General features: G+C 44.5%; 1 protein-coding gene across 1 annotated transcript in view; it reads left to right on the forward strand.

Moving 5' to 3' along the window:
- Positions 1-24,612, forward strand: part of CCDC39 (coiled-coil domain 39 molecular ruler complex subunit) — a 297,469-nt gene that overhangs the window by 14,449 nt on the left and 258,408 nt on the right. Inside the window, exons 3-4 of the mRNA XM_085635382.1 lie at positions 1,792-1,938; positions 9,722-9,880. Of these exons, the coding sequence (XP_085491508.1) occupies positions 1,792-1,938; positions 9,722-9,880 (306 nt within the window). The remainder of the gene's footprint in view (positions 1-1,791; positions 1,939-9,721; positions 9,881-24,612) is intronic.

Consider the following 24,612-nt stretch of genomic DNA (forward strand, 5'->3'; position numbering starts at 1 on the left):
ATGGTTGCAGGTGTAAAGATACTCTGGAGGCCCAAGGAAGTTTTCAAGAATCATTTCCCTAATTATGCACACATTTGGACCAACTGGTGAGTTAGCTATTCTCCCACATGTGTTTGTGGTCTTCCATTCCCTTCCACTCTTCCTTCCAGTCCTCTCCCACTTCCTGGCCACCAGATTACGCTTCCCGAGAAAGCCATTGACTATCTAGAGCGCTAACCTTGCTGTTGACATGGTGGCAATTCATCAGTGACATGTCAATCCCTTCCAATTCCAGGCTTGTGTTCATGGCATAGTTTATGTATAGGTTATACTACATATCTTTCTATTAAAATACTAACGCATGCAATTCTTTTCACTCTAATTGGCAGCCATATGAGAACAGCATTTTGAGATTTTTGGTGCATGCTGTTTTTATATTTTACTAAATCTATAGAGAAATCTGTGTTCAATCAAATTGCTGACAACAGGTTCAAAACTTGTGTGACTGAGAGAGCCAGTAATCTGTCTGAAACGCTTCTGACACTGATGAGAGTATCATTTGCTTTATTGCACTGCTCTGGCCTGGTTTCCAAGAATGTGTGTTGGTGTATCATTCTTAGGATCACACAGGCTGTGTGGCCTTAATGTTGCAGGTTGGAGTATTATGCATGGGTTTAGTCGTGTTGAAACACTATTGTCTTAACATTGTGTGGCCATGGTGCTGTGTTGAATGTACTCTGGTGGGGTGTTTGTAATTGGAGTGTGATATGCTATGCTGTCTGTGTTGAACAACACAAAGGCTTCAGTCTGACTTTTAGGCTGTCTGTTGCTGAACAGTGGTTTCTTGTAGGGACTAAGGTGATAGTTTGTATGAGAGATAGGGAAGAGCGACTTTTTACTCATTCGTATTTTCATTGATGTTTTGTTAGTCATCATGTGGTATGGTGGCAGCATGCTTATTATAATATGTTGTGGTAAATCTATACATGGGTGGTGTTTTCCATTTGTACAGCCTTTGCGTCTCGCCAGTTAGCGACCGAATGAAAAATAGAGTTGTGTGTCAATTCTCCATTCCATCGATATACCCCATGGAGGACCTTGAGATCATCCACACAATTCAAACTTGCTGTGCCTAGACTTCGTAAATCCAGATGGGGCGGCCGCGTCTTCTCGGTTGCCGTTGCCAAGGTCTGGAATTCTCTCCCCCCTGCCGTCGCCAATGCTAGCTCCCTTTCGGGTTTCAGAAATCTCCTGAAAACCTGGTTATTCTCCTGTTAATCTGCTGCTGTGCTCCCCTTTCCTACTGTGTCTGCTTAGCGCCTTGACACCTACGGGTTTAGTGCGCTCTACAAATACTATCTTATCTTATCTTAATTGTTACAATGATGTCTGGCGCTGTGTAGGCTAGGTCAACATGGTTGTCTGTGTGCATCTAGTGTGAAATGTCTTTAATAGCGCTGTGAGGTGGTAAAGTGACTTGTTTTCACCTTTGGTACTTTATTCTTACCAACAAAATGGGTGAAGGCTCCGATTTGATTGTGAAGCATTAACTGTCAACATGTATGTTTGTGGTTGGGTTAGAGACATTTGGTTGCGTTTAGTCATTGGTGTGAGTTGTAGCTGCAATGCCTATCTATGCTATATGTGTCGTTTGCATGTGCATTTCTATAAAATGTCCGCTCAGAGGTCATGTCTGTTTGGTGTCGTGGTGCTTGGCCTTAGCAACAGGGCTTGTTTCGGACATTTGGCTCAAATTTGCATTTTGAACAAAAAACGCGTAAATGAAATGATGGTGAACTGTTTATTTTACAGTCTCTCTGCAGAGCTAGAGAAAAAGAAACGGAAACCGAAGAACACTTCAAAATATTGGCCGATAGGGAAGTTGGGCGTCTTCAACAGGAGATACAGAGGCTAGAAAACGAGCTAGTAGCTTTGAGAGAGAAGAAAAACTCACAAGAAGTAAGCTTTAGTATTTCATTAATTGCATAGTAATTATAGTCGCCAGTTATAAGTACGTTTGTTTAAGCATTCCTGTTGTTACCCTAGACACAGAAAATAGTTTTGGTACATATAGTTAAACATTGTCCTCTTCTGTGGCACAAAAGCTGAGAAAAACGTAACTATTTTAGGCTTTATTATCTTGATTTGCAAAAGAAGTACAGAAAAGCAGATTTCCTGAAACCCAACCAAATCTGCATATAACGATTGTAAAAATATGTAGAAAATGTGTTCTCATATTCGGTATGGATCTGGAAGTAGATAGTTTATTGTTTCAGCCAAACAAGCCTTAAAAATTAAAATTCAATATACAGCTCAAATCTGGAAGTATGTTCAAGAATGTAATTGTTTTCTCCAAGAGATGGAAAAAATACAAACAAAAATCTTTCAATATATAACTGAGGGGTACTTATTTACCTCAGTTAATCACTCGCCTCCTAAACCGCAGCTATTATTACCTGTACTTCAATAATGTCTTAAGTAGCGACAGTAAACGTTTCTCCCCAACAGAAATTGGCCGGTATTGCTCTAGGTCTTTCCACATCGCCCCTTCTGTTAGGATGGACCAGATCAATGAAGACCACCATACGTCAAACTCAGGCAAATTATGGTCTTTCCATTGTGGTTTAATCACATATCTTGGAACCACGGTGGTAACAAGTCCACGCGTTTCATATGGCTTACTAGTATTGAAATAGTTTTATAATCTTAAGAAGGGATAAGTGAATTCCACAACCACCGATCTCAGTTAAACGTTCCTTCTTCTCCGAATAGCCATTTCAGTTAGGACAAACAGCTACCATGTGGCCAAATGTCGATTTTTCAAGAAAGGGAATTCAAAACTGCTGTTCAAACCCTTGTACTCTTGCATTTGGATAGTGTTAATGCCTTCTTCTATGGCCTCCCAGACTTTGCACTGGCACCCCTTTGGGGCATACTACACACTGCAACTTGTCTCATCCAGGGCCTGAAGAAATAGGATCACATCACCCCCACCCTGATGGAACTCCAATGGCTCTCCTTGCCAGCCTGCATCATATTCAAAACTAGCTGCAATATTTACAAAGCCATCAAAGCCAGCACCCTCACTTATCTTGCAGATAAGTTCACCATCTCTGGTGGCTCTCGGCACACCCACAGCCAGGACACCATCAGACTGCAAACTAAGAAGTTTGAAAAGAAAAGAAAAAACAATACAACAGGCCATTTCATCTATGCACCCAGGATCTGGAACAACCTCTCTGTATCCATCAGAACTGCAGCTGCCATTAGAGCCCAGACACCATTCGAGTACCTATTCCCCAAATTCGTAGGCACCAGAGGGACAGTTTTCAGTCTCTATAAGATGTTATAGGTGCATGGCGTCCCACCAACATTGCAACATAACCGGGAATGGGAATGCATTCTGTAACACAGATCACAAATAAATAGTGGGGGGAGGCTAAGCAGAGACATACACTCTTCCTCCATCTCAAAGCAGGGATGGGAAATACATTAAATTATATGGTATGGATGGCACCATCCCCCTACAGACTACACCAGATGTATAATAACCCTTCTCCAATATGCTGGATGGGATGTGGAGCACTGGGTTTAGCACTGTACATATGGTTGGATTGCCTGGTGCTCCATCCTTTTTGAGGAATTCTCTAAACTAATACACATTGTCTTAGGCTACCCGATTTCCTCCGCGCCAATAGTAATGCTCCTGGATCTTAAGCCTGCAGACTTGGAGGCCCTGATGAACCACGAGTGGCATATGATTTTACAATACCTAGGGGCAGCAAAACTGCCTATAGCTCACAACTGTAAAAAGGCGGAATGTCGATCACTCACTCAGTGGTATCATAGATTATTAACCATACTTGCTATGGAACGTTTGATAAGCAATATCAATGGCACTCATCTACTGTATGACAGCAAATGGAAACCGGTATATGTTGAGTGGTGGTCCTCCGAATTCGTTGAAGAGGCCTAGGCCTCTTTCATTGACAAGGTTGGAGGAGCCCCACTTTCCTTCATTCTCACGTGTGTAGATGTGGACCAAGACACCAACAACGGCTCTTTTCATATCCACTAGGTTTGACCTCTTGGGCGGATGCATGGGGTGGGACTTTTTCTCCCTTCTGCACTTGGGGATGGCAGAAGACATGGGGGTGAGTGCGTTCACAGGGCCTAAGTCTATTTGTGGTCCGAAGGGTTCTTTTTTTTCTTACATGGCTTAGACAATGTGATAAATGTAATAACCACTTGAATGCTACCTATGTTGGATTGTCATCTTATACGGCCGCCATGGCCGGTCATATGTGTTAGTTTTTCACCTGAAAACTTCCAAAAAAACAATATATGCCGTGTGCGGCACGGGGTAGGATTTACGTATCGTAATCAAATATTACTTTATGTTAAAAAAAAACCTCGAAATTCACTGAAACAAACAGAGGTTAAAGTAACGTTATAGTTAAGTGAATTCATCAGTGACAATATTAACGTTTTGAACTAAAAAAAGACACAGAAATTCACCAGGTATAGTTAGCGGAGCTATGCACTGCTTATGATCTCACATATGACATTACTCATGACATGTTGTATGACATCATTAATGACATCACTCATAACATCTTAAATGACATCATTGATGACATCACTGATGGCATCATCCAATGTTCTTTTTTATACATTGCTCTTTAAACAGGTATACCATTAGAACTAGGGAAGTAAGTGCAGAATAGATTAGAATAATATGAAGCATCTTTACTGTTATCATACATACAACCCCCATAGGTAAAAAGCAAGCTTGTGTTATTTGCAGCATTTACCCTATACCATAAACTTCATGACCAGCTGAATTTATGTTGACTATGAACCACAGAGGAAAGGGTGGTCTATCCTGCACACGGTGTTCAATCTGAATACAGCTGTTCAGGGAAAACCAAGTTATTCCAGATACTAAAGCCCTTTGCATAACTAAAAGCCCTATTACAGACACTGTTTACCATATTCAAACACCTGACAGTCACGGAACATACATTGAGAAATGAAGTAGATATGAGTAGAAAAGTGGGTACTTTTAACAGTGTTTACTCTATGGAGAGAGTTTACTCTGCACCACACTTTTTGCAGACAGTGAAACTCTCATGAGAAATACAGCACAGAGTAGTCAAAAGTATCTACTAAACACAGTGTATGCTCTATGCAAAACTTGTCCAAAGAACAATTCTTCACTTAAAATAACCAAGGCCTGTAGTCGGTAAAGATTATACTACCTGCAGCCTTCATACTGTGGTGAAAACTTTACAGATAGCCCAATTTCTGAAACAAAACAAGCACATGTACATAGGTTAGTACGTGCTACACACAGTCTTCTATGTTAAGTAGAAATTGTCATGCAGAGGACCTCAAAATCAGTTACTGTGTAGCGTTAAAAAAATATCATGGACTCTGTAAATCTGCATGAGCAGCTTTCTATCCAACTAAAATTCTAAGTGCTCAAAACTGTCCCAGAATGCTTTTTAAGGTGGTTAAGGAATTATCTGACTCCTGTAATCTTCCTACCTCTCCTTCGCTTTCTCAAATTCAGTGCGAGAAGCTTGCCTTGTTCTTTACTAAAAACGTGGAAAAATTCACGCCCAATTGACTAGTGACTGCACACACAGTGTACAGTTGAATTACATTGCCCTAAATACTGATACCCAGAACCTATCTCTGATAGTCTGTCAAGGCTCCTGGACTACTGCTGACCAGTCATCAAAATTTAGTACATGGTCCCCTTTGGACATTGTGGTTTTCAAATCTATTCTTCAATCTATAAAGTCAGGCTGCCCGCTGCAACCTTTACCACCTCGCATGCAATTGGATTCCAGCCTGCTACTTATGATTATGGATCTTCTTAATGACTCACTTTGGGATTGGTTTTTCGGCCAGATGTGGAAACATGCTATGTTTCTTCCACAGTCAGAAAGAAATCCCCTTTGGGCAACCTATTTCACCAAAGCACATACATTCATACATGTAATCATATCACCAAAACATAATACTATCACCATCAAAGGCCAGCCTTAAAAAATAAAAGTACTTTATTTCAGAATTAATAAAATAGAAAAGAAAAATGTAAAAACACTGTTCAGCAGCTATTGTGACCAGAAATTAAAAACCACACAAATGTGTACAGTACTGGGAGAACCTGCAAGAAAGATAGTTTCTAATCACCTAAACAGGCCCATACATGAGACAAAATTATTTATAATGACATTTGAATTTCGTATAAATTAATTTAACAATAATAACAAATGTCTTTCACAGCCTACAGTATGCCTGTTAACAGTAAGCGTCGACGCGTTTCAGTGGGTATTACTGCTTAAACACCACCTTCTTCAGGACAACGGACGATATCTCCCAGAGCAGTTTAAGAATTTGTTCTGAATCCAAGGTATCTATGCAGTATCGGCTGCAGGTATCCTTTTGCAGTCAGGTGTTGAGGAGTTGTTAAACCTCACTCTCAAATATTCATCCCTGTTTCTTTGTTGGGATATTCTCCAGACCTCTATTTCTCACATCCAATGATAGAGGGAGACGGGCTGATATATGTCTCTTTCATTTAAAATCGCGAATTCAGACCCCTTCCTCTCTTTCTTCATGTGGGGTTTTCGACTATTATTAATAATTTCCCTCCTTTCTTATATTCCCGTCCTGCCAGTTTGCAACAGATCTTATTGACACTTGGACATCAAATACGGGGTAGAAGGTGCCTACGTGACCGGGAATCTATTTCCACTCCTGAAAAAAGCTGACCTGGACAATTTGTCAAATTTCTGCCCCATTTCCGTGTTACTCATTTTCTCCAAGATTCTAGAGAAACATGTCAACGGCCAGATTACTTCATTTGTGGAAGCTCGGAACTTTCTCCATACATCTCTGTCTGGCTTCAGGGCTGGACACTGTACTGAATCCACCCTTTTGAGTGTAACTGAGCTTCTGAGGCACCGCCTGGATGAGGGAGGAACAGCTGCTCTTATTTTATTGGACCGGTGTGAAGCTTTTGATACCGTGTCCCACTCCATCTTGGTGGAAGGATTGATGGCACTTGACCTTGATGACCTAGCTCTGGAGTGGCACTGATCCTTTCTTAAGGATCTGTCTTTTCAGGTATTTTCTTCCACTGCCAGGTCCAAAACATAAGCCTTTCTCTGGAGTCCCACGGGGTTCTGTGCTGAGTCTGATGTTGTTTAACAGCTATAGCCACCCTTTGGCGGATGAAGTAGCGGAGTGCCATGTCTCATTTTAATCATGCAGATGACACCCAGATCATCTTTTCTCTGTCATCTGCTCACAATCATGGACCTTCTCATCTCAGTTTGGGCTTGAGTTTTATCTCCCTGTGGATGAATAACAACTCAAGATCAATGGGGAGAAAACTGAGGGTATGATTTTAGGCAAGAACCCTGCTTGCTGCGGTCTACAACATTGGCCTGTTTCCTTAGGTGTTCTGCCCACTCCATTCTCAAAGGTCAAGAACCTGGGCTTCCTTCTGGATGACACACATTATATTTGAAGTTGCAAGTGGCTAAGGTGACGACCATTTGTTTTGCAGTGCTCAAGTGGTTAAAAAACATCCTTTAGTTGATCCCTGCTTCTGCGCAAAGGACTGTGATTCAGGTAATAATCATCTCTAGATCAGATTATGGCAATGTGCTGTACTTGGGTGCTAACAAAGCCACTATCCGTCAGCTACGGTAAGTGCAGAACGCTGGTGCTAGGTTCTTTACTGGCTGCCCAAATCTGCTTCAGTTTTGAATCTTTTCTATGAGCTGCATTAACTCACAATCTCTAATCGTATCAAATTCAAAGCACTTTGTTACATGTTTAAGGCGGAGGCTGTACTTGGTCCTCACTACAATTCAGGATTTGGTACTTTCCTATCATCCTTCTCATTCCCTGAGATTCTCACATCAGGCCTTGTTCACGGTGCCTAGGTTCAGTTTGTCTCACATGAAAGGGCATACTTTTAGTTATCTAGGCCCGAAATTAAGGAAGTCTCCTCCAGATTCTCTGAGGAACTGCACTCCACTCCTTCTTTTTGCAAGGGCCTGAAGACCTGACTTTTAAATGTATTTTAATTCGCGGCTATTCTGCACCCTCCTTACCCGCTCTGCACCTGGAAACCCCTCGGGGTAGCTGTGCGCATTATAAGTTTCTAATAATAATAATTCTATCCAATAACTTAAGGCTGCTTACAATACTTAGTATGTAGTACGTAGAATCTTTCTCCTGTTGGAATCTTTTTCTGCAGAACCAAAAACCTTGTGTGGAACATAATTAACACAAGTCAACGGTCACCTGCACACAGAGTTACTCTTCAAAACAAAGATTTATAACGTGCTCAATACCTCCATGCACCAATGGTGCATTAGGAGCACATGTGTTTTGTAAACACTTGTACCGATTAGTTGGATACAGGCTGTACAAAGTTAGGTAGAAATTTAATATGGTAGTCACCTGCCACTATCTAAATTATAAAACAAACTAACACACCCCTTGGATGATGTCATCAGTGATGTCATCAGTTATTTCATTTAAGATATCATGAGTGATGCATAAGTAGTGCATGGCGTGGCGCAAGTTACAGTTAGCTGTGCTAACTATAACTGGTGACTTTCTGTGTCTTTATTTTAGTTCAAAACGTTAATGTTGTCACTGAAAAATTCACCTAACTATAATATACTTTAACCTTTTTTTGTGTGTGTGTATGTACCCACACACATATATAAAACAAAGGTTAATGTGACGTCATATCAGTGATGTTATCATTGCTGTCGTTTAACATGTCATGACTGACATAATATGTGAGGTCATAAGCAGTGCATGGCGCAATTTATAGTTAGCGCAATAGACTAGAACTGTTAAACTTCAGTGGTTGTTTTTGATTTGTAACAGTTAGTTTTGATCTGATTTCAACACCTAACTGTAACATTACTTTAACCTTTTTGTTTTTTAGTGAATATCTATCTATCTGTCTTTCTATCTGTTTATTCTAGTATTGGACTTAAGTGTAATCCTCTGTTTTCTTATTGCCTTAAGGTGAGAATCTTCAAGTATGTCTTGAACAGTTGTACAAAATAGTCAATCTGTGTTTCATTAGTAATATAGAAAGCCAGCCTGCATAGTCTCAAACCACTAATAGACCACAAGAAACACCCCTTTTTAGCTGCAAGGTCCTCAGGTGATAATATGAAATGACTGTTTTTCAATACTTAAGAGGGTATGTTTAGTCTTTAACTATGTTACACAAATTACGTATGGTGGAATTTTGTGTTTGACTTACTTAACCCAAAGGATTGTGTCTTTTGATATGTTTATTTCATTACTTTACTTTACATAAGAGCTTTGCACCTGAAATAATAGCATTTCAGTGACCTGCCCCTCCTAATCCAAGATAAAAAATCATGAATTGCTGTTACAGGATAGGTGAAGGGGATTTGAGTGAATGTTTGAAAACACTGAAAATGCATTTATTGTACATGTGCACTAATAACATAATCTCAGGCATCCTCCTTTTTGGAATCTACCCCCTTTCCATTAGCTGCAGTGTGTAGAAGTTCTGTAGTTTGAAACCCTGGCTGTGCTCACAACAATAGTTCCGATTTTGTGTGTTAGTGCTTTGAAGCCTTAGCATAAAAAAGCACTGTATAAACATTTATACTTCTAAGCTGTATGATAAGTCTTATTTTACTTACTGTAATTATTCCAGAATAAGATTTTCAAAGCTACTCAAAAACTGGAGGAATTAAAATGCAAGCTTAACTGGGATCAACAAGCCTTGGAGGCTTGGTTGGAGGAATCTGCACGCAAAGATGAAGATTCTGCTGTTATCCAGAAGTATGCCCTGAAAGATGATGGAAAAATCAAGGTTGGTAATAATCTTGAAAACGGTACATAAATTGTACACAGTATTTATGAGGAATATTTATAAATTGTGGACATGACATTTCTTGTCATAGATGACTAAGAAAAAGAATGAGCGTGACTTATTTTGTTAAAAACATAGTGTGCATGGAGAATACACATTGCTCTGCATGTACTTCAAATTACACCTCCATAAAGATTGTTTTACTATTAATATATTTAAACAAAATGGTACAACCCAAAGTAGAAAAATATTAGAGTTTTAACTATCTATTAGTATGTCGGAATTGCACTACTGAAAATCTACTAAAGTAATTTCTCACTAGATCAAGATCCTTTTGTGTCTTTATTGAAATCTGTGGCATGTGTTTCACTTCACACTTTACTCTCATGTGTTCTGAAATAAATGTTGTCCCAAACCTTTAAGAAATGAAGGAATCGGAGGCAGAACTTGGAGATTCCAAAGATGGCCGCTCCTTGTTAGTGCTACATGCCGGCACTGCCCCCACGCTCACCGTCCAGGCGCCTCAAGGGCTTACAGATGTCGCTGTCGCCCTGGGGTATTGTGTTGCACACTCCGCTGCTCTGAAGGAAGGATTTGGGCACTAGCAATGGCGCTGTGATGGCTGTACGGGATTATGACCTCTGTGCTGACTCAGCCGGACTGCACCCTCCTCTTGGCTGTGACCCAACCGCCGGATGACTGTTTGCCTCTCCACACATGTGGTGACTGCAGAGAGCCAGTGAAGGAACTCCTACTGAATGAGCGGGTGGAAGGCCTTGCTGGGTGGCCTAGAAGGTGCCTACCAGCTCTCCTGGACCTGCGGGGGAGCGGGATTGATTCTCAGGGTTCCTTTGCCCCATGGCCCCTGCGGAGAACATGTGTACAGTACCCCACTGAGGCACCTTTCTGATTAGGAGTAGGCTTCCATCCTTGGGGACCTCACGTACCCCTACTTCTATTAACTCGACTCCGGGCTGAGGGTGCTCCCTGATTGCTGGGGGAACCTGCACACTGATGGTACCCTCTCTCATAAGATGCCCCCACTCGATGTTTGAAGAGCCAACTGGTGGAACAGGGGTGCTTCCTGGCACTGAGTCAGTTGGAGGGTACTCCTCTCCCTGCTTGGCCCTGGTGGATGTGGTGAAGTGTGAATATTCTTGACTGCAGCTGGTCTTTCTTCTGCCAGTGATGCGTGGTGTCTATTGGCTGGGTGTGGCCCCGCTTTGATCCTCGTGCCTCACTGGTCTCGTCTCCCTTGGGATCCGACCCTACTACCACCTACTATTCTGACCCCGGCACTCCAGGGATACCTTGGTTATAGAGGCATCGACCAGCAGGCGCAGCAGTTATGCATGTCGTCCTGGAAGCAGCCAGCCTCCTTCTATTTGAGGCTGAAAGATGTTCGTATCTTCCCACACAACTTGCCTCCTTGACCCCCTTTGGCAACCACATGGAAGCTCTCCTCAAAGAAATCTCTGCCATTGGCGGCACACTCTCTACGAACGATGTGAAGATGACAGACCATGTGGCAAGAGAGGTCTTCTATACATTCAGTTTGGACAAGGTGGATCAAAGATTGGATGAGTTGGACTCCCAATACACCCTACTACTGGACTGGGGACAAGACATAAAATTCCTGCTCCATAAATTGGTATACCTAGAAGACAAGGCGCATAGAGATAACTTTGGGATTTATGAGGTTCCAGAGGGGGTGGCACAGACTGACATGCTGGGCTATCACACTAAAATGATACCGGAGCTTCTCCGTCTCTACTTGCAGACACCTCTGGAATATCAGGGGGCCCACTGTCTGGTCCCACCACGTCTCACAGTCCAGCATCTCGAGACCTATAATAGCCTGTGCGCTTCATCACCAACACACTAGGTCCATCTTCACGGCGGCCAAGAAGATGCCTGAACCTTTACATATCAATGGTATCCTTCTCAGCTGACATTTCCGCAGCCACCAATGGCATCCACAAGAGGTTCCTGACACTAAGCAGTCACCTGAAACTCAAATATGGCCTACTAGAAGCTGCACGAATGGTGGTGACATTGGATCGAAAACACAGAGGTCACAGACACAAGCAACCTTGATTTGTTCCTGGACTCCCTCAGGGACTACACCATGGATGTGGCCTCTAGAGGCGGGCACATGGCTTCGCATCAAGAGGACTCACTCCCCTCTAGGAGACCTCTAGATGTGAACCCAGGCACCAGTGCATGGTGGGAACGCTGAGGAGGGAATTGAATCACGCGGGTCTGCCTCAGGTCATGGAGGTGCTCCACAAGGTTCGAGACCAGTACAAATCACGGCCCCCCCTTGAAGCAGGCAGCAAGTGATTTCGACAACGGCGGAGGGACTTGACCATATGCTTTACCTTGTACTTTCCTGTCATCCATGGTTTATTGCGACGTGACCGTTGTCTTTTGCATGTTGTTCTCACTTTACTGTACCCACTGTTAATGCCAGATTGTATTCTTGTTTTATGCTCCATTGGTGAAGTTGGGGGGGGCTTGACTCCCTGTTAAGCTGTGCTGGCCCCTTTTCTGTGCCCTTGCTGGGGTGCCGGTGTCTGGCGGATGTCTCAGCTTCCCTCGGGCTGCAAGGCTAGTGGGCGAGAGGTGGACTTGTTCCATGCCTGCTATGTGAGCCTGGATTTGGGGCCCTGCTCGATTTGCTGCTCCTTTTCGGCACCCTAGCTGGGCCACATAGGGTTACCACACACCTACAAAGCTTAATGGTGGCGGGCGGCTGTGGCCTCTGCCCTAGGCTTGTGACTCCTGTCACCCACACGCCCTCCTGGTTATGGACAAGGGTGCCACCCCGGCATCAGCGGCACAGGATCAAGCTCAGAGCCCAAAGTTAGTGGTACCTATCACCTCTTTCTCCTCAAATGGATCTCAAGCTACTCTTCATTGTCTCTTCCTTGATCACCTCCCAGGCCCAATACATACTTCCATATGTCACACGTCTCACGTCCCACTGACCATGATCTTTATGAAAGTCAGTGGCATACGCACTACGTAAAGTGCTAGAAGATGCTACACTATCTTTGCTCAGAAGATGCTGACTTAGCCCTGCTGCAGGAGACGCTCTTATGTGAGGTGGAATACTCCAAGCTCAAACTTAAATGGGTGAGCTCCGTCATCAGCAGTAGCTGGTCTGCCAATGATCAGGGCAAGGTCTCCTCCTCAAGTTGCTGCTGAAGAAATGCGGGTGGCCATCCTTATTGAGAAAAGCCTCATGTGTAAAATTATTAGAACCTGGTTGGATAAGGAGGGTATTGGGTACTGGCCAAACTGAGAATTCGGGACAAGACATTCATTGTGTGCTCGGTCTATGTGATCACCACAGACAAAACTTATTTCCTGGCACAGCACTCTAGGCTTCTGTCCTCCCTCAGCAAGATGGCTACTCTATTGGGTGCGGACTGGAACCTGACACTGGACCCAATTCTGGATAGTACGGGGTGTGGGGATAAGCACACCCAAAATGACAGAGCTCTAATAGGTGACCTCATGGGGACCACCCGCTGGTGGGACGTATGGCGCCTGCTGCATCTGAGCTCCAGGAAATATTCTCTTTTCTCCTGCCCGAATGGGACACAGTCTTGCATAGTCTATTATCTACTTCATGAACAACTGCTTCCGCATGTTAATCACTGCGATATCCTGGAGGCAGGCCTAGAAGGCCATGGCCCAATCCCACTGGACCTCAAGATTAGTTGCACTGTGCTGCCCCCAAGCTATGGCGAATGCAGGCGTTTGCCAACAGGTCACCAGAGAATAAAGTTCAGCTTAGAGCACACATTCATTCCTATCTCTCTGACTACGAGGGCTCGGTGGACCAGGTTCTTTAGGCCAGTGTTTTTCAACCACTGCTCCGCGGCATACTAGTGAGCCGCGAGATGTTGCCTGGTGTGCCGTGGGAAAACGTGGGAAAAATTGAAACATTCGAAAGATTTTTTTTAAAAATGTCAAATTTTCCCACACTAGGCCGGGCGGCGGGCGCCAGACTGTATCCTGGGTATGGGGGGGGGGGGGGGGGGGGGTTTGATTGGCGCTCCTCGGATGTCCGGGCTGTGATTGGTCCAGACTCCAGCCTGGACCTATCACAGAACAGTATCTTCCGACTTCCTTCCCGCCCGAGCGCAGTGTGCGCAGCAGCGGAGAGAAGAAGACGTCGCGTCACCAGGAGGACCGGAGCAGGAGGAGACGGACGGAGACCAGGACTCGGCGGGAGTCGGCACTGAGAGACCGCATCCGGATCCAGACCAGGCCGCAGGTGCAGCGTGAGGTGAGTCTCACTCATTTGCACCCTCATTGTATTTTTTACCAATCTCTTGTTAGAATTTCAAGTTCTGGAAGTTTCTCAGCCTGCTCCCCCTCAGGAGTTGAGTAAAAGCTCATCACGGAGTGGACCTCTGCTGGTTCTCAGTCTACAGCGCTTAGAAGCAGCTGCTGCAACAAAATGCAATATTCAATATTGAACCCCATTTTGAAGGTGGTCCCTCCTATAAAGATAATATTAACGTTTCTGCACACCTGCATTTGCACATCCAGCATCCGAGTGGAAGTGGAAGCTGACAAGAGCGGACATGTATGCCATTTGTATGGTTCTTTCTTGGGTGTTGCCCCTTTGCACGTGCAGCAGCTGCCTGCGGTATTGCTTTCACTAGCAAGACTGCAGCCACCGCAGCTCTGTGTGAGGCCAAAGCAAGCAATCTCTTACTGCTCGATTCGTTTTAGCATTGACAGATATCCGGCAAGACATGATGAAGTTGTTCATTCAAGTCAATTACTGATTTTAGGATGGAGCAGGGAAAGGCCTTTAGAAACAAGTATAGATTGAGACATATTTAGCATTCTTGCACGGTGCCACTCTGTTCAATTCCCCTTCCCCCATCACAATCTGAATCTTGTAAATCCACTGATCCTTACGTGTCACTGCCCTGGGAGGTGCACTGAATGGCAGCGGGTTTGATTTAGTGCAGGCAACATTCCAAAGCCGTTGTGCTTTGAAGGGTCGTTTTCAGGTGCAGTTGCTACGTCGAGCCGAGGCAGTACCTGGAGAGTTCGTATATGTGTCCTTGATGTCACAGAACTGGCACTTTCGAGTGCTGTGAACTCTGCTGAACGCGAGACCTCTTACTCTTTGGTGGGAGTCCCATACCTTGGTGCAGAGCCTCATTTATTTGGTACATGGTTGGACCCATGCAAAGGTTTCCATTGCACACGCTTCTTGGAGAGCAGTTTTGGTGTGGCCATGCTCATGGGTCCGGTTTTTAACGTTAGTTTATTTATGTTATTTGAAAGGTTTTTTATAGAGCTGGCTAGACCCGTGGGCATCAGAGCGCTTTACAGGAGCAGACACAGAACAAGAGATAACACATTTGCTCTGGGCAAAGCACAGACAGTCAATAACACAATTGAATTAGAAATAAAAAGGGCCATTGGAAAGAAAATGTACATGCGAGGAGGGAATAAGGGTAGGACAAGAGGAGGGAATAAGGTAAAGCAATTTTACAAATGTAATACAATTTTTTATTTTTTTTAAACACCCAGGTTGCGCTCAACCAGTTCAGTAATGTGGGGGGGCCAAAAAAAAAATCTTGTGCAGAGTAACGTGAAATGCAACGCTTAGGAATATAAGAGGAGGGGTGCAATGTTAAAGAGTAGAAGAGCGAAACGTAGGAGAACAGATCGAAGAAAGATGAGGGGGAAATGGAAAGAGGACATGGGGAGAGGGTAGAAAGGGGGGCAGGTCACAGGTAAGAGGGTGGATGTGTAATGTGGGGAGAGGAGAGAGCTAGGGGGGACACAAAGGATCATCAGTAAAGGGGAAGAAGAGAGTAGATTCAGAGGAGGTCTTTTTTTAAAGCTGAAGTATGAGGGGTTCAGCGCATGTCCTTGAGTGAGTTCCAGATGTGCTTCTGTGATGTGGTTCATGGTTTTCACTCCTGTGGAATAGATTTATGGTGTGATCATAAGCTTGCATGTATCAAGGAAAGCTATTGCGCACCTAGTCTGTGGGTAGAGAGCAGTTTTGAGTGATGCAGCCAGGCTTCCATCAATTTAATACACATGTGACAATACCACGCTGCTTGAGGCAAGATGTATTTACAAAAGTGTCTGTTTAATTTACATGGTCACCCAATATCTGTTGCAGAAATTAACTATCTTTGGAGAATTCCGCATGGGTTGTAGCAGCACTAACCTTTGTCTCCAGACTAGACGAGCAAGCGTTATACTAGTACTGTGGTTCATATCAGTCTTTAATACACAATGAGTACTACTAATGAATTGGGCAGACGTAACGTTTGTAGTTAAAGCACTTGCTAACCTCAAAATTGGCATCAAGGGCTCTCTGAGAAACCATCCAGTCACAATTTGCTCCTTATAGATACAAATCTTAAATTTCTTTTATAGGTAACTTGCAGGTGCAGCGTCCTTGTGTAGGCCTAGTACTGAGTGACAGTGAGATACTGCAGTCATGGACACGTTTTTGAAAAGGAAACAACTGGACTCTGAACAAAATTTGGAGCCAGATGAGAGCCCAAGTATGAGTGGGGATCAAAAGAAAGCAAAGATGGTTAGCTCAAGCAAATTCTCTGGCACAAGGCAATATAGCGAAAGCTATATTTCATTTGGATTTACTGTCACCGGAGATGCAAACAAACCAACTCCACTGTGCGTGGTGTGTGGTGAAAAGCTAGCTAACAGTGCTATGGTCCCAAGCAAACTTAAACGCCATCTCCAAACTAAACACCCTTCGCTTCAAAACAAGAATGCGGACTATTTTGTTCGCCTGCGTGAAAACATGGAGAAACAGGCAACTTTCATGAGAAAAACCACAAAGGTAAATGAAAGAGCTCTTAAAGCTAGCTATCAAGTTGCTGAACTTATAGCCAAGTCAAAAAAGTCGCACACTGTGGCAGAGACATTAATACTTCCCGCCTGCAAAGCTATTGTAAAGGAGATGCTCGGACCTGAAGCAGCTAAGGAAATAGCCAAAGTCCCTCTCTCAGACAACACAATTTCCAGACGTATTAATGACATGTCTGCAGACATCGAAAGTGTGGTTTTGGAAAAGATCCGTATCAGTGAGAAATTTGCATTGCAACTTGACGAGTCTACTGATATCAGTGGACATGCTCAACTCTTGGCCAATGTGCGTTTTGTTGATGGTGATGCAATTAGAGAAAACTTCTTTTTTTGCAAGGCATTGCCAGAAAAAACAACAGGAGAAGACATTTTTCGGGTCACATCAGAATACCTTGAACAAGGAGGACTTAAGTGGGAAAACTGCACAAGTGTCTGCACCGATGGAGCTGCAGCCATGGTCGGGCGCACCAAAGGCTTTGTAAGCAGAGTGAAGGAAAGAAATCCAGATGTGATTGTTACGCATTGTTTTTTACACCGTGAGGCCCTCGTAGCCAAGACTTTACCAGCAGACCTAGTTCATGTGTTGGATGATGTTGTGCGCATGGTAAGCTTTGTAAAGTCACGACCCCTGAAAAGTCTCATATTTGCAGCTTTGTGTGAGGAGATGGGAGCGAAGCATAAAACCTTGCTGTTTCATACGGAGGTCCGGTGGTTGTCGCGTGGCAAGGTCTTGGTTCGTGTGTATGAGCTGCGGGAGGAACTTAAAGTGTTTCTGACAAATGAGAGGTCAGATTACGCAAAGCTGCTTGCAAGTGATGAGTGGTGTGCAAGGCTGGCATACCTGGCAGATATATTTCATCATCTGAATGAACTGAACACACGAATGCAAGGCCGAAATGAAAACCTGCTTACAAGTACAGATAAAATAAATGGATTCCGTTCAAAGGTGCAACTCTGGCATCAACACGTGGAAAGTGGCAATCTTGAAATGTTCACACTCACCAAGCAATGGCAAGGTGTTCACACTGCTGCACTGTGTGAGATAATAGTTAAACATTTAAAAACTCTTGAGGAGAAGTTGTCATTTTATTTCTCTTCAGTCTCCACTGAATGCCTTGACTGGGTTAGGGACCCTTATAGCTCAGCATCAGTTGGTGGAAAGGACATGACTTTACAGGTGCAGGAGGAACTAACTGAACTGAGGCAAAATCGTGGTTTCAAGCCAAGATTTGCTGATCTACCTTTGGATAGTTTTTGGTTGGATACTGCCAAGGAGTTCCCCCTTCTGGCAAACAAAGCTATTTTGACATTGCTCCCATTTTCCACTACATATCTGTGTGAGATGAGCTTTTCAAGCATGATTGCTATAAAAACTAAATACAGAGAGAGACTGAGAGCTGTTGACGAAGAGCTACGTGTGTGTCTTTCTTCGATTCCAGCCAGAATATCAGCTTTGTGTTCAGCCAAACAGGCCCAGGTTGCGCACTGATCAAATAAGTATTTTATAATTTTTCATATTTCTGTTTACTTACTATTTCATAATAAAGTAATTATAAAATACTTTCTTTGTGTTTATTTGATTCCTATTCAAGAGAATTACTTTATATATAGTCAATATAGGCACAGAGTTACATTTTTTAACATTTTCTAATGGTGGTGTGCCTCGTGATTTTTTTCATGAAACAAGTGTGCCTTTGCCCAAAAAAGGTTGAAAAACACTGCTTTAGGCGGCCAGTAAAGCCACTGTTGGCGGCCAGATGATGGCTGAATCAGCGAGGGCCAAGCAGCAATATTGCTGTGAAAAGCAATGTGCATACCCTCTCTGCACAATACATGGCCTAACACTTGACGCCTCTCAAAATACGCCTAAACTCACACTTTTTCAGAGCAACTGAGAAGGCCCTGATTAAGTTGAAATGGCGATGGTACGACCATGGGGTAAAGGTGCATCACCTTTTGCCCGCAAAGCTGTATCAGAGGGATGTATGACGTTACAACGCACACTTTTACAACGCATGCACTTACAACGCATTTTTTACAACGCATAATCCATTACAACGCACTACACTTACAACGCATGACACTACAACGCATTTTTAAAAACTACCTTTACAACGCATACCATTACAACGCATAATAATACATTGCATGTAAGGTAAGTATTAGATAGTATAGGGGTAAAAATTACTTTTCTAACTCCAGGGGGTGCAACAGTAGGGTAAATGTTGGATAGTATAGGGGTAAAAATTACTATTCTAACTCCAGGGGGTGCAACAGTAGGGTAAGTGTTGGATAGTATAGGGGTAAAAATTACTATTCTAACTCCAGGGGGTGCAACAGTAGGGTAAGTGTTGGATAGTATAGGGGTAAAAATTACTATTCTAACTCCAGGGGGTGCAACAGTAGGGTAAGTGTTGGATAGTATAGGGGTAAAAATTGCTATTCTAACTCCAGGGGGTGCAACAGTAGGGTAAGTGTTGGATAGTATAGGGGTAAAAATTACTATTCTAACTCCAGGGGGTGCAACAGTAGGGTAAGTGTTGGATAGTATAGGGGTAAAAATTGCTATTCTAACTCCAGGGGGTGCAACAGTAGGGTAAGTGTTGGATAGTATAGGGGTAAAAATTGCTATTCTAACTCCAGGGGGTGCAACAGTAGGGTAAGTGTTGGATAGTATAGGGGTAAAAATTACTATTCTAACTCCAGGGGGTGCAACAGTAGGGTAAGTGTTGGATAGTATAGGGGTAAAAATTACTATTCTAACTCCAGGGGGTGCAACAGTAGGGTAAGTGTTGGATAGTATAGGGGTAAAAATTACTATTCTAACTCCAGGGGGTGCAACAGTAGGGTAAGTGTTGGATAGTATAGGGGTAAAAATTACTATTCTAACTCCAGGGGGTGCAACAGTAGGGTAAGTGTTGGATAGTATAGGGGTAAAAATTACTATTCTAACTCCAGGGGGTGCAACAGTAGGGTAAGTGTTGGCTAGTATAGGGGTAAAAATTGCTATTCTAACTCCAGGGGGTGCAACAGTAGGGTAAGTGTTGGATAGTATAGGGGTAAAAATTACTATTCTAACTCCAGGGGGTGCAACAGTAGGGTAAGTGTTGGATAGTGTAGTGTAATATTATGCGTTGTAATGGTAGGCGTTGTAATGGAATGCGTTGTAAAGGTAGTTTTTAACAATGCGTTGTAGTGTCATGCGTTGTAAGTGTAGTGCGTTGTAATGGATTATGCGTTGTAAAAAATGCGTTGTAAGTGTAGTGCGTTGTAACAGTTGCGTTGTAAAGGTTGTTCCCCGTATCAGAGGGAACAATTCTTGTTCATCTCGACGATCTGCCATTCGACGGGGAACCTGTTAGCACATCCCAACGTTATTGTAAATCTATTCACTTTCTACTGTACCTTCCTCTACACAGCAGACCCGGGAGCCACAGGTGAACGCTTTTCTGGCCCCTTTGCACCTCCAGTTGTTGTTGGACGAGGGTACAGCCCTTCTATCTGGCACTTTTACGGTGGAGGAAGTGGCTGAAGCCATCTTGGCCCTCCCAACAGGCAAATCCTCAGGTGAGGATGGGTTCCTGGGGGAAGACTATAAAGTAAGGAAGGACATCCTAGTGCCCCATCTGACCCAGGTGTTTCAGGAATCGGAGGCCCAGGGCTCCTTGGGAACAATAGCTAAACAGTCCACTTTGCCCTCCTCCCTAAAGACAACAAGGACCAGTTAGACTGCACTAGCTAACGCCCGATATCTCTCCTCAACGTGGACTTGATGATCTTGTCTAAAGTACTAGCGATGCTTCTGGATAAGGTTATCCCACAACTTATCCACGAGTCTCAGGTCAGCTTTGTGCCAGAATGCACTTCCGGCAATCATCTGCGACCCTGGCTTGCTGTCTATGGCAATCAAAGTATGATCCATCCGAGCTCCTGGCGCTTTCACTAGACACTCAAAAGACATTTAACCGGGTGGACTGGCGCTATCTCTTTCAGGTCATGCCTCACATGAGACTGGGGGAGAACTTCGAACGGAAAGTTGCCTCCTATACGAACAGTCTATGGGCCATGTCTCATGTGGGGCATTCCTGTCAGATGTCTCATGTGGGGCATTCCTGTCAGATCCTATCCCGATCTGACTTGGCAGGGCTGCCCATTGTACTGCATCCTCTTGCTGCTGCCCTTGGAACTCCTGCGTCAGGCACTCCACCAGGTGCACAATGTGGGTGGAAACCTCACCTCCTCATGAGAGGTTAAGGCCCTCCTTTACACAGACGATATATTGCTACTCCTGTCCCATTCATGCGAGTCCATAGCTGCAGCAAGGTCAATCATTTGTGATTTCTCCCGGTTGTCAGGCTACAAAATCAACTGATCAAAGTGCGAGGCACTGCCTTTTTCTCAATCTACCTGGATGCATCCACGGCTATGATGAAAGGTGGGTCTCTACGGGTCTCCACAACCTTCCTGTCAGAATAAATGCAGATCTGTCTCGCATGGTAGAAGATAACCTCTTTCCATTTATTGAGCTTATAAAGAGAGCTTTCTTGAAGTGGTCACACCTTAACCTTTGCCTTTGGGCATTAAAATGACAGTAGCCCCTGATTTCATTATCTTTTTGGCATGCTTCCTCTTCGGGACCCTAGCAAACCACTGACAGGAATAAATGCAGACATCAGATCCTATATTTAGAGCAGACGCAAACGAGACTTCTGAGCCCCCCACCTCTGAGCCGATCCGACTGCTGAGGGATTGCAATTGCCCCATATGAGATCTTACAGTTTGACCTTTCGCTTATTGCAGCTGGATGCATATGAGGGCCCATCATGGGAGGCCCCACCATGGGTATGTTTTGAACAACATCTTATCAGTGATCCTCACCTCTCACTGATGATATACCTGGCCACTTCCGAATGCAAGGTGGCCTCCAGTCCTGTCCGTGTAAGGATGGTGGCGTCCTGAAAAGAGGCTTATAGACTCGCTGGCATCCCACAATTACCACATCATAAAGCACCACTTTGACACAATGCAGTGCTCTGCACTGATGGGAAATTGTTCTGCTGGGCATCCTGGCATTCAAAAGGTTTCCAGTGATTGGGCCAAATGTATGCCAGTGAGCTGCTTAAATTGTTCCTGCCTTGCGGATGGAATTTGAACTTCGGGCCACGGACTAGTAGCGATATCTCCAACTGACTCAACCTCTGGAGCTTCCTGTCTCACCTATTCTTCAATGCCTTCATTCTGGCCCTTCTTACAATGCAACCAGACTGGTGTGGCAGCTAGTGCTGTGTAAGACTTAGTCGTCTGAAGAGTGGTCGACTCTCCTAGCTGATCAGGAAATCCAGATTGAAGTCCCTATACTTCAAAATACTTCATGACTGTACTGGTCACTGTGGAAACTTAAACAGGCAAAACTGTTACCCCACGACCGTTGTTGGATATGTACTGCAGAGCGCTGTGACCTATATCATATTCTGTGGCCAATCCTTGGTGCTTGCAGGATACTGGGCTTCTGTCTGATCCTGACTGCCATTACAGTCTCTTCCCATTCTCTCCCTCTCCCCGTTGGCCCTCCTACATGACATCACTGACTTGCCTGATTTGATGACACATGAATACTAATGGTTAGCTACCTCTCTTGCCGTAGTCAAACAATGCATTCTCTGGCATTGGAGAGAACCCCCACACCCACATGTGCTGGCAGTTGGAACTTCAGAGACGCTGGCCATGAGCTCATCACATGCATATTAAAAGACAAGCTTGATGCCTTCAATGTGGTATTGAAGGCATCAATATGAGTCCATATATGCCCTGCCCCCGCTACGCTACTCTCTGCGCTGCTTTCAGAGGTCTTCCTTGGCCGGGAGGCAAAATCCTATCTTCTCCTTCGCATGTCCATCTGTTTGAAAACCCCACCCTCCCAGATCCAATCCCCACTTAACCCTTCAATCCTCCTTCCCATGACCACCCACGCTAAAGATTCCTAGCCCTCCCACTCCTAGTTGCACCGGGAACCCCTTTGCCCCATCTGCTGGTGCATCCTTTATCGGCTGTTGCATTGTCATTGCTTTTGTTGCATTTTCTTTGTAATACCTGCAGCACATGTTTTTTCAGCTCTTGGTGCACCCTGGGTCCTACCCTTTTGTTCTGTTGTTACCTGCACTTATATATGCACGTATGTATGCTTTATGACATATCTAAAACCCAATACATAACATTTGTAATGCTTTCGTGGCCACTTATTAACCACTCTAATGTTGGGATTTATTTCCTTGCCTAATTTTCATATATAAAAGAAAGGTATATAAACACAGCTGTACGGATTAAACATTTTTAAGAAATATACGTTGGGCTGCTCTCCTCGTTCACCATACCTCAATATAACTAAAGGGTTTTGTGAGTTAACTTTTATTAGAAATAAAACACTGTTTTAAAAGTGGATTTTTTATTACTAAAAGTAAAACTTGAAAATTCATTCCAAATAAGGTCACTGCTCTGGTTCACAGTCAACCAAATCCACCAACAAGTAGGAGGTGCTACTAATGGTGGTATAGGCAAATTCAGCATCCAAGCTACTGACGTTTACATAGATTTTCCCAGTGTAAGTTGTGCTGACCATGTCTGTGATACCTAAAAGAGCTCTTTCCGATGTTTATATGTTCTTACTTCATTTTATTGTCCCTCTTTTAAGATCTTAGTCTTCAGTGTGTGTTTCTTCAGAATCAAGCTGACATTTGATGTTGAGAGCTGTCCTTTAACACTCTGTTGATGATCAGGCCCTCACCTTAAAGGACTTTTCAATGTTCATTTGCCCTATTCTCTGGGGATGATCCTCAATTCAGCTTCAGCAGATGGCATCTCGTACAGGAACTAGCCTCCTCTATGTAGCCATTACAAAGCAAGTATCTACCCCAGGGGTCAACAATGTAAGTTCCGGGGAGGAGCCTAGCGCGCAACCAAGATGGCCGCGTAGGTGCGAGGCTCCCGAGGACCTCCGCGACCTCCTGCATAAATCCTGACAGAATCCTGTCCCAGATGAGGGAACTGTATTTGTGAGCCCGAGCAGAGGTGACGCCCGTTTTCCGTTTTTAAATCGGACCTCGGACACCGTCAGGAGCATCGATTGAGGTTTGCGGCCTTCTCCACACCGGCCCCCCGTACTGGAGTTGTGGAGCGATCCGGACACAAAGTGAACAACAGCGGCGGGCAAGGCTGGGTGACTCGCGTACCCCGCACTTTCACTTCCGCTTTTGCGCCCTCCTTGCTGCCAGGCGAGGTTGGGTTGCGGGGCGGTGTGCGGTGGTGCGGTCTCGCTGGGGTGCCCTGCCGGTCCGCCAGCTGCGGTCCGTCCTGCGGAGCGGTGGTCGCTCCCCCCTGGACCCCTTGAACGGGATTGTCGGCCCCCCGTTTCTTGAGGAGATTGACTCGTCTTGGGGATTGAAACTATGTCCACAAAACAAGATGGCGATCGGGCTAAGATAAAATCGACCCGCCGTGGCGCGGCCCAGCAATCCAACAGTATGGACCGCTACACCCTCCAGAAGGGATCCCCAGAGGCGCCGCGTAAGTCCCCTACGGGCCCGACTGATGCTTCCGCTCTGCCCACGGACCTGACCCTCCGAGACGTCATGGGTGCCATCGCCGAGATGAAGGCCTCGGTGGACCAGCGCTTCGACACTCTGGCGCAGAAGATTGACTCGGTCCTCGTGGACGTGGGCCTCGTGAGGGCTGATTTGTCTAAAACCAACGACCGGGTCGACTCTTTGGCCCACTCTACCACGGGCCTCACGACGGACGTAGCGGCCCTCCAACAGGAGGTGCGCAGGCTTGGCCAGGCGAGCGCCCTG

Source organism: Triturus cristatus, chromosome 11, assembly GCF_964204655.1.
Source record: "Triturus cristatus chromosome 11, aTriCri1.1, whole genome shotgun sequence".
Classification (NCBI taxonomy): domain Eukaryota; kingdom Metazoa; phylum Chordata; class Amphibia; order Caudata; family Salamandridae; genus Triturus; species Triturus cristatus.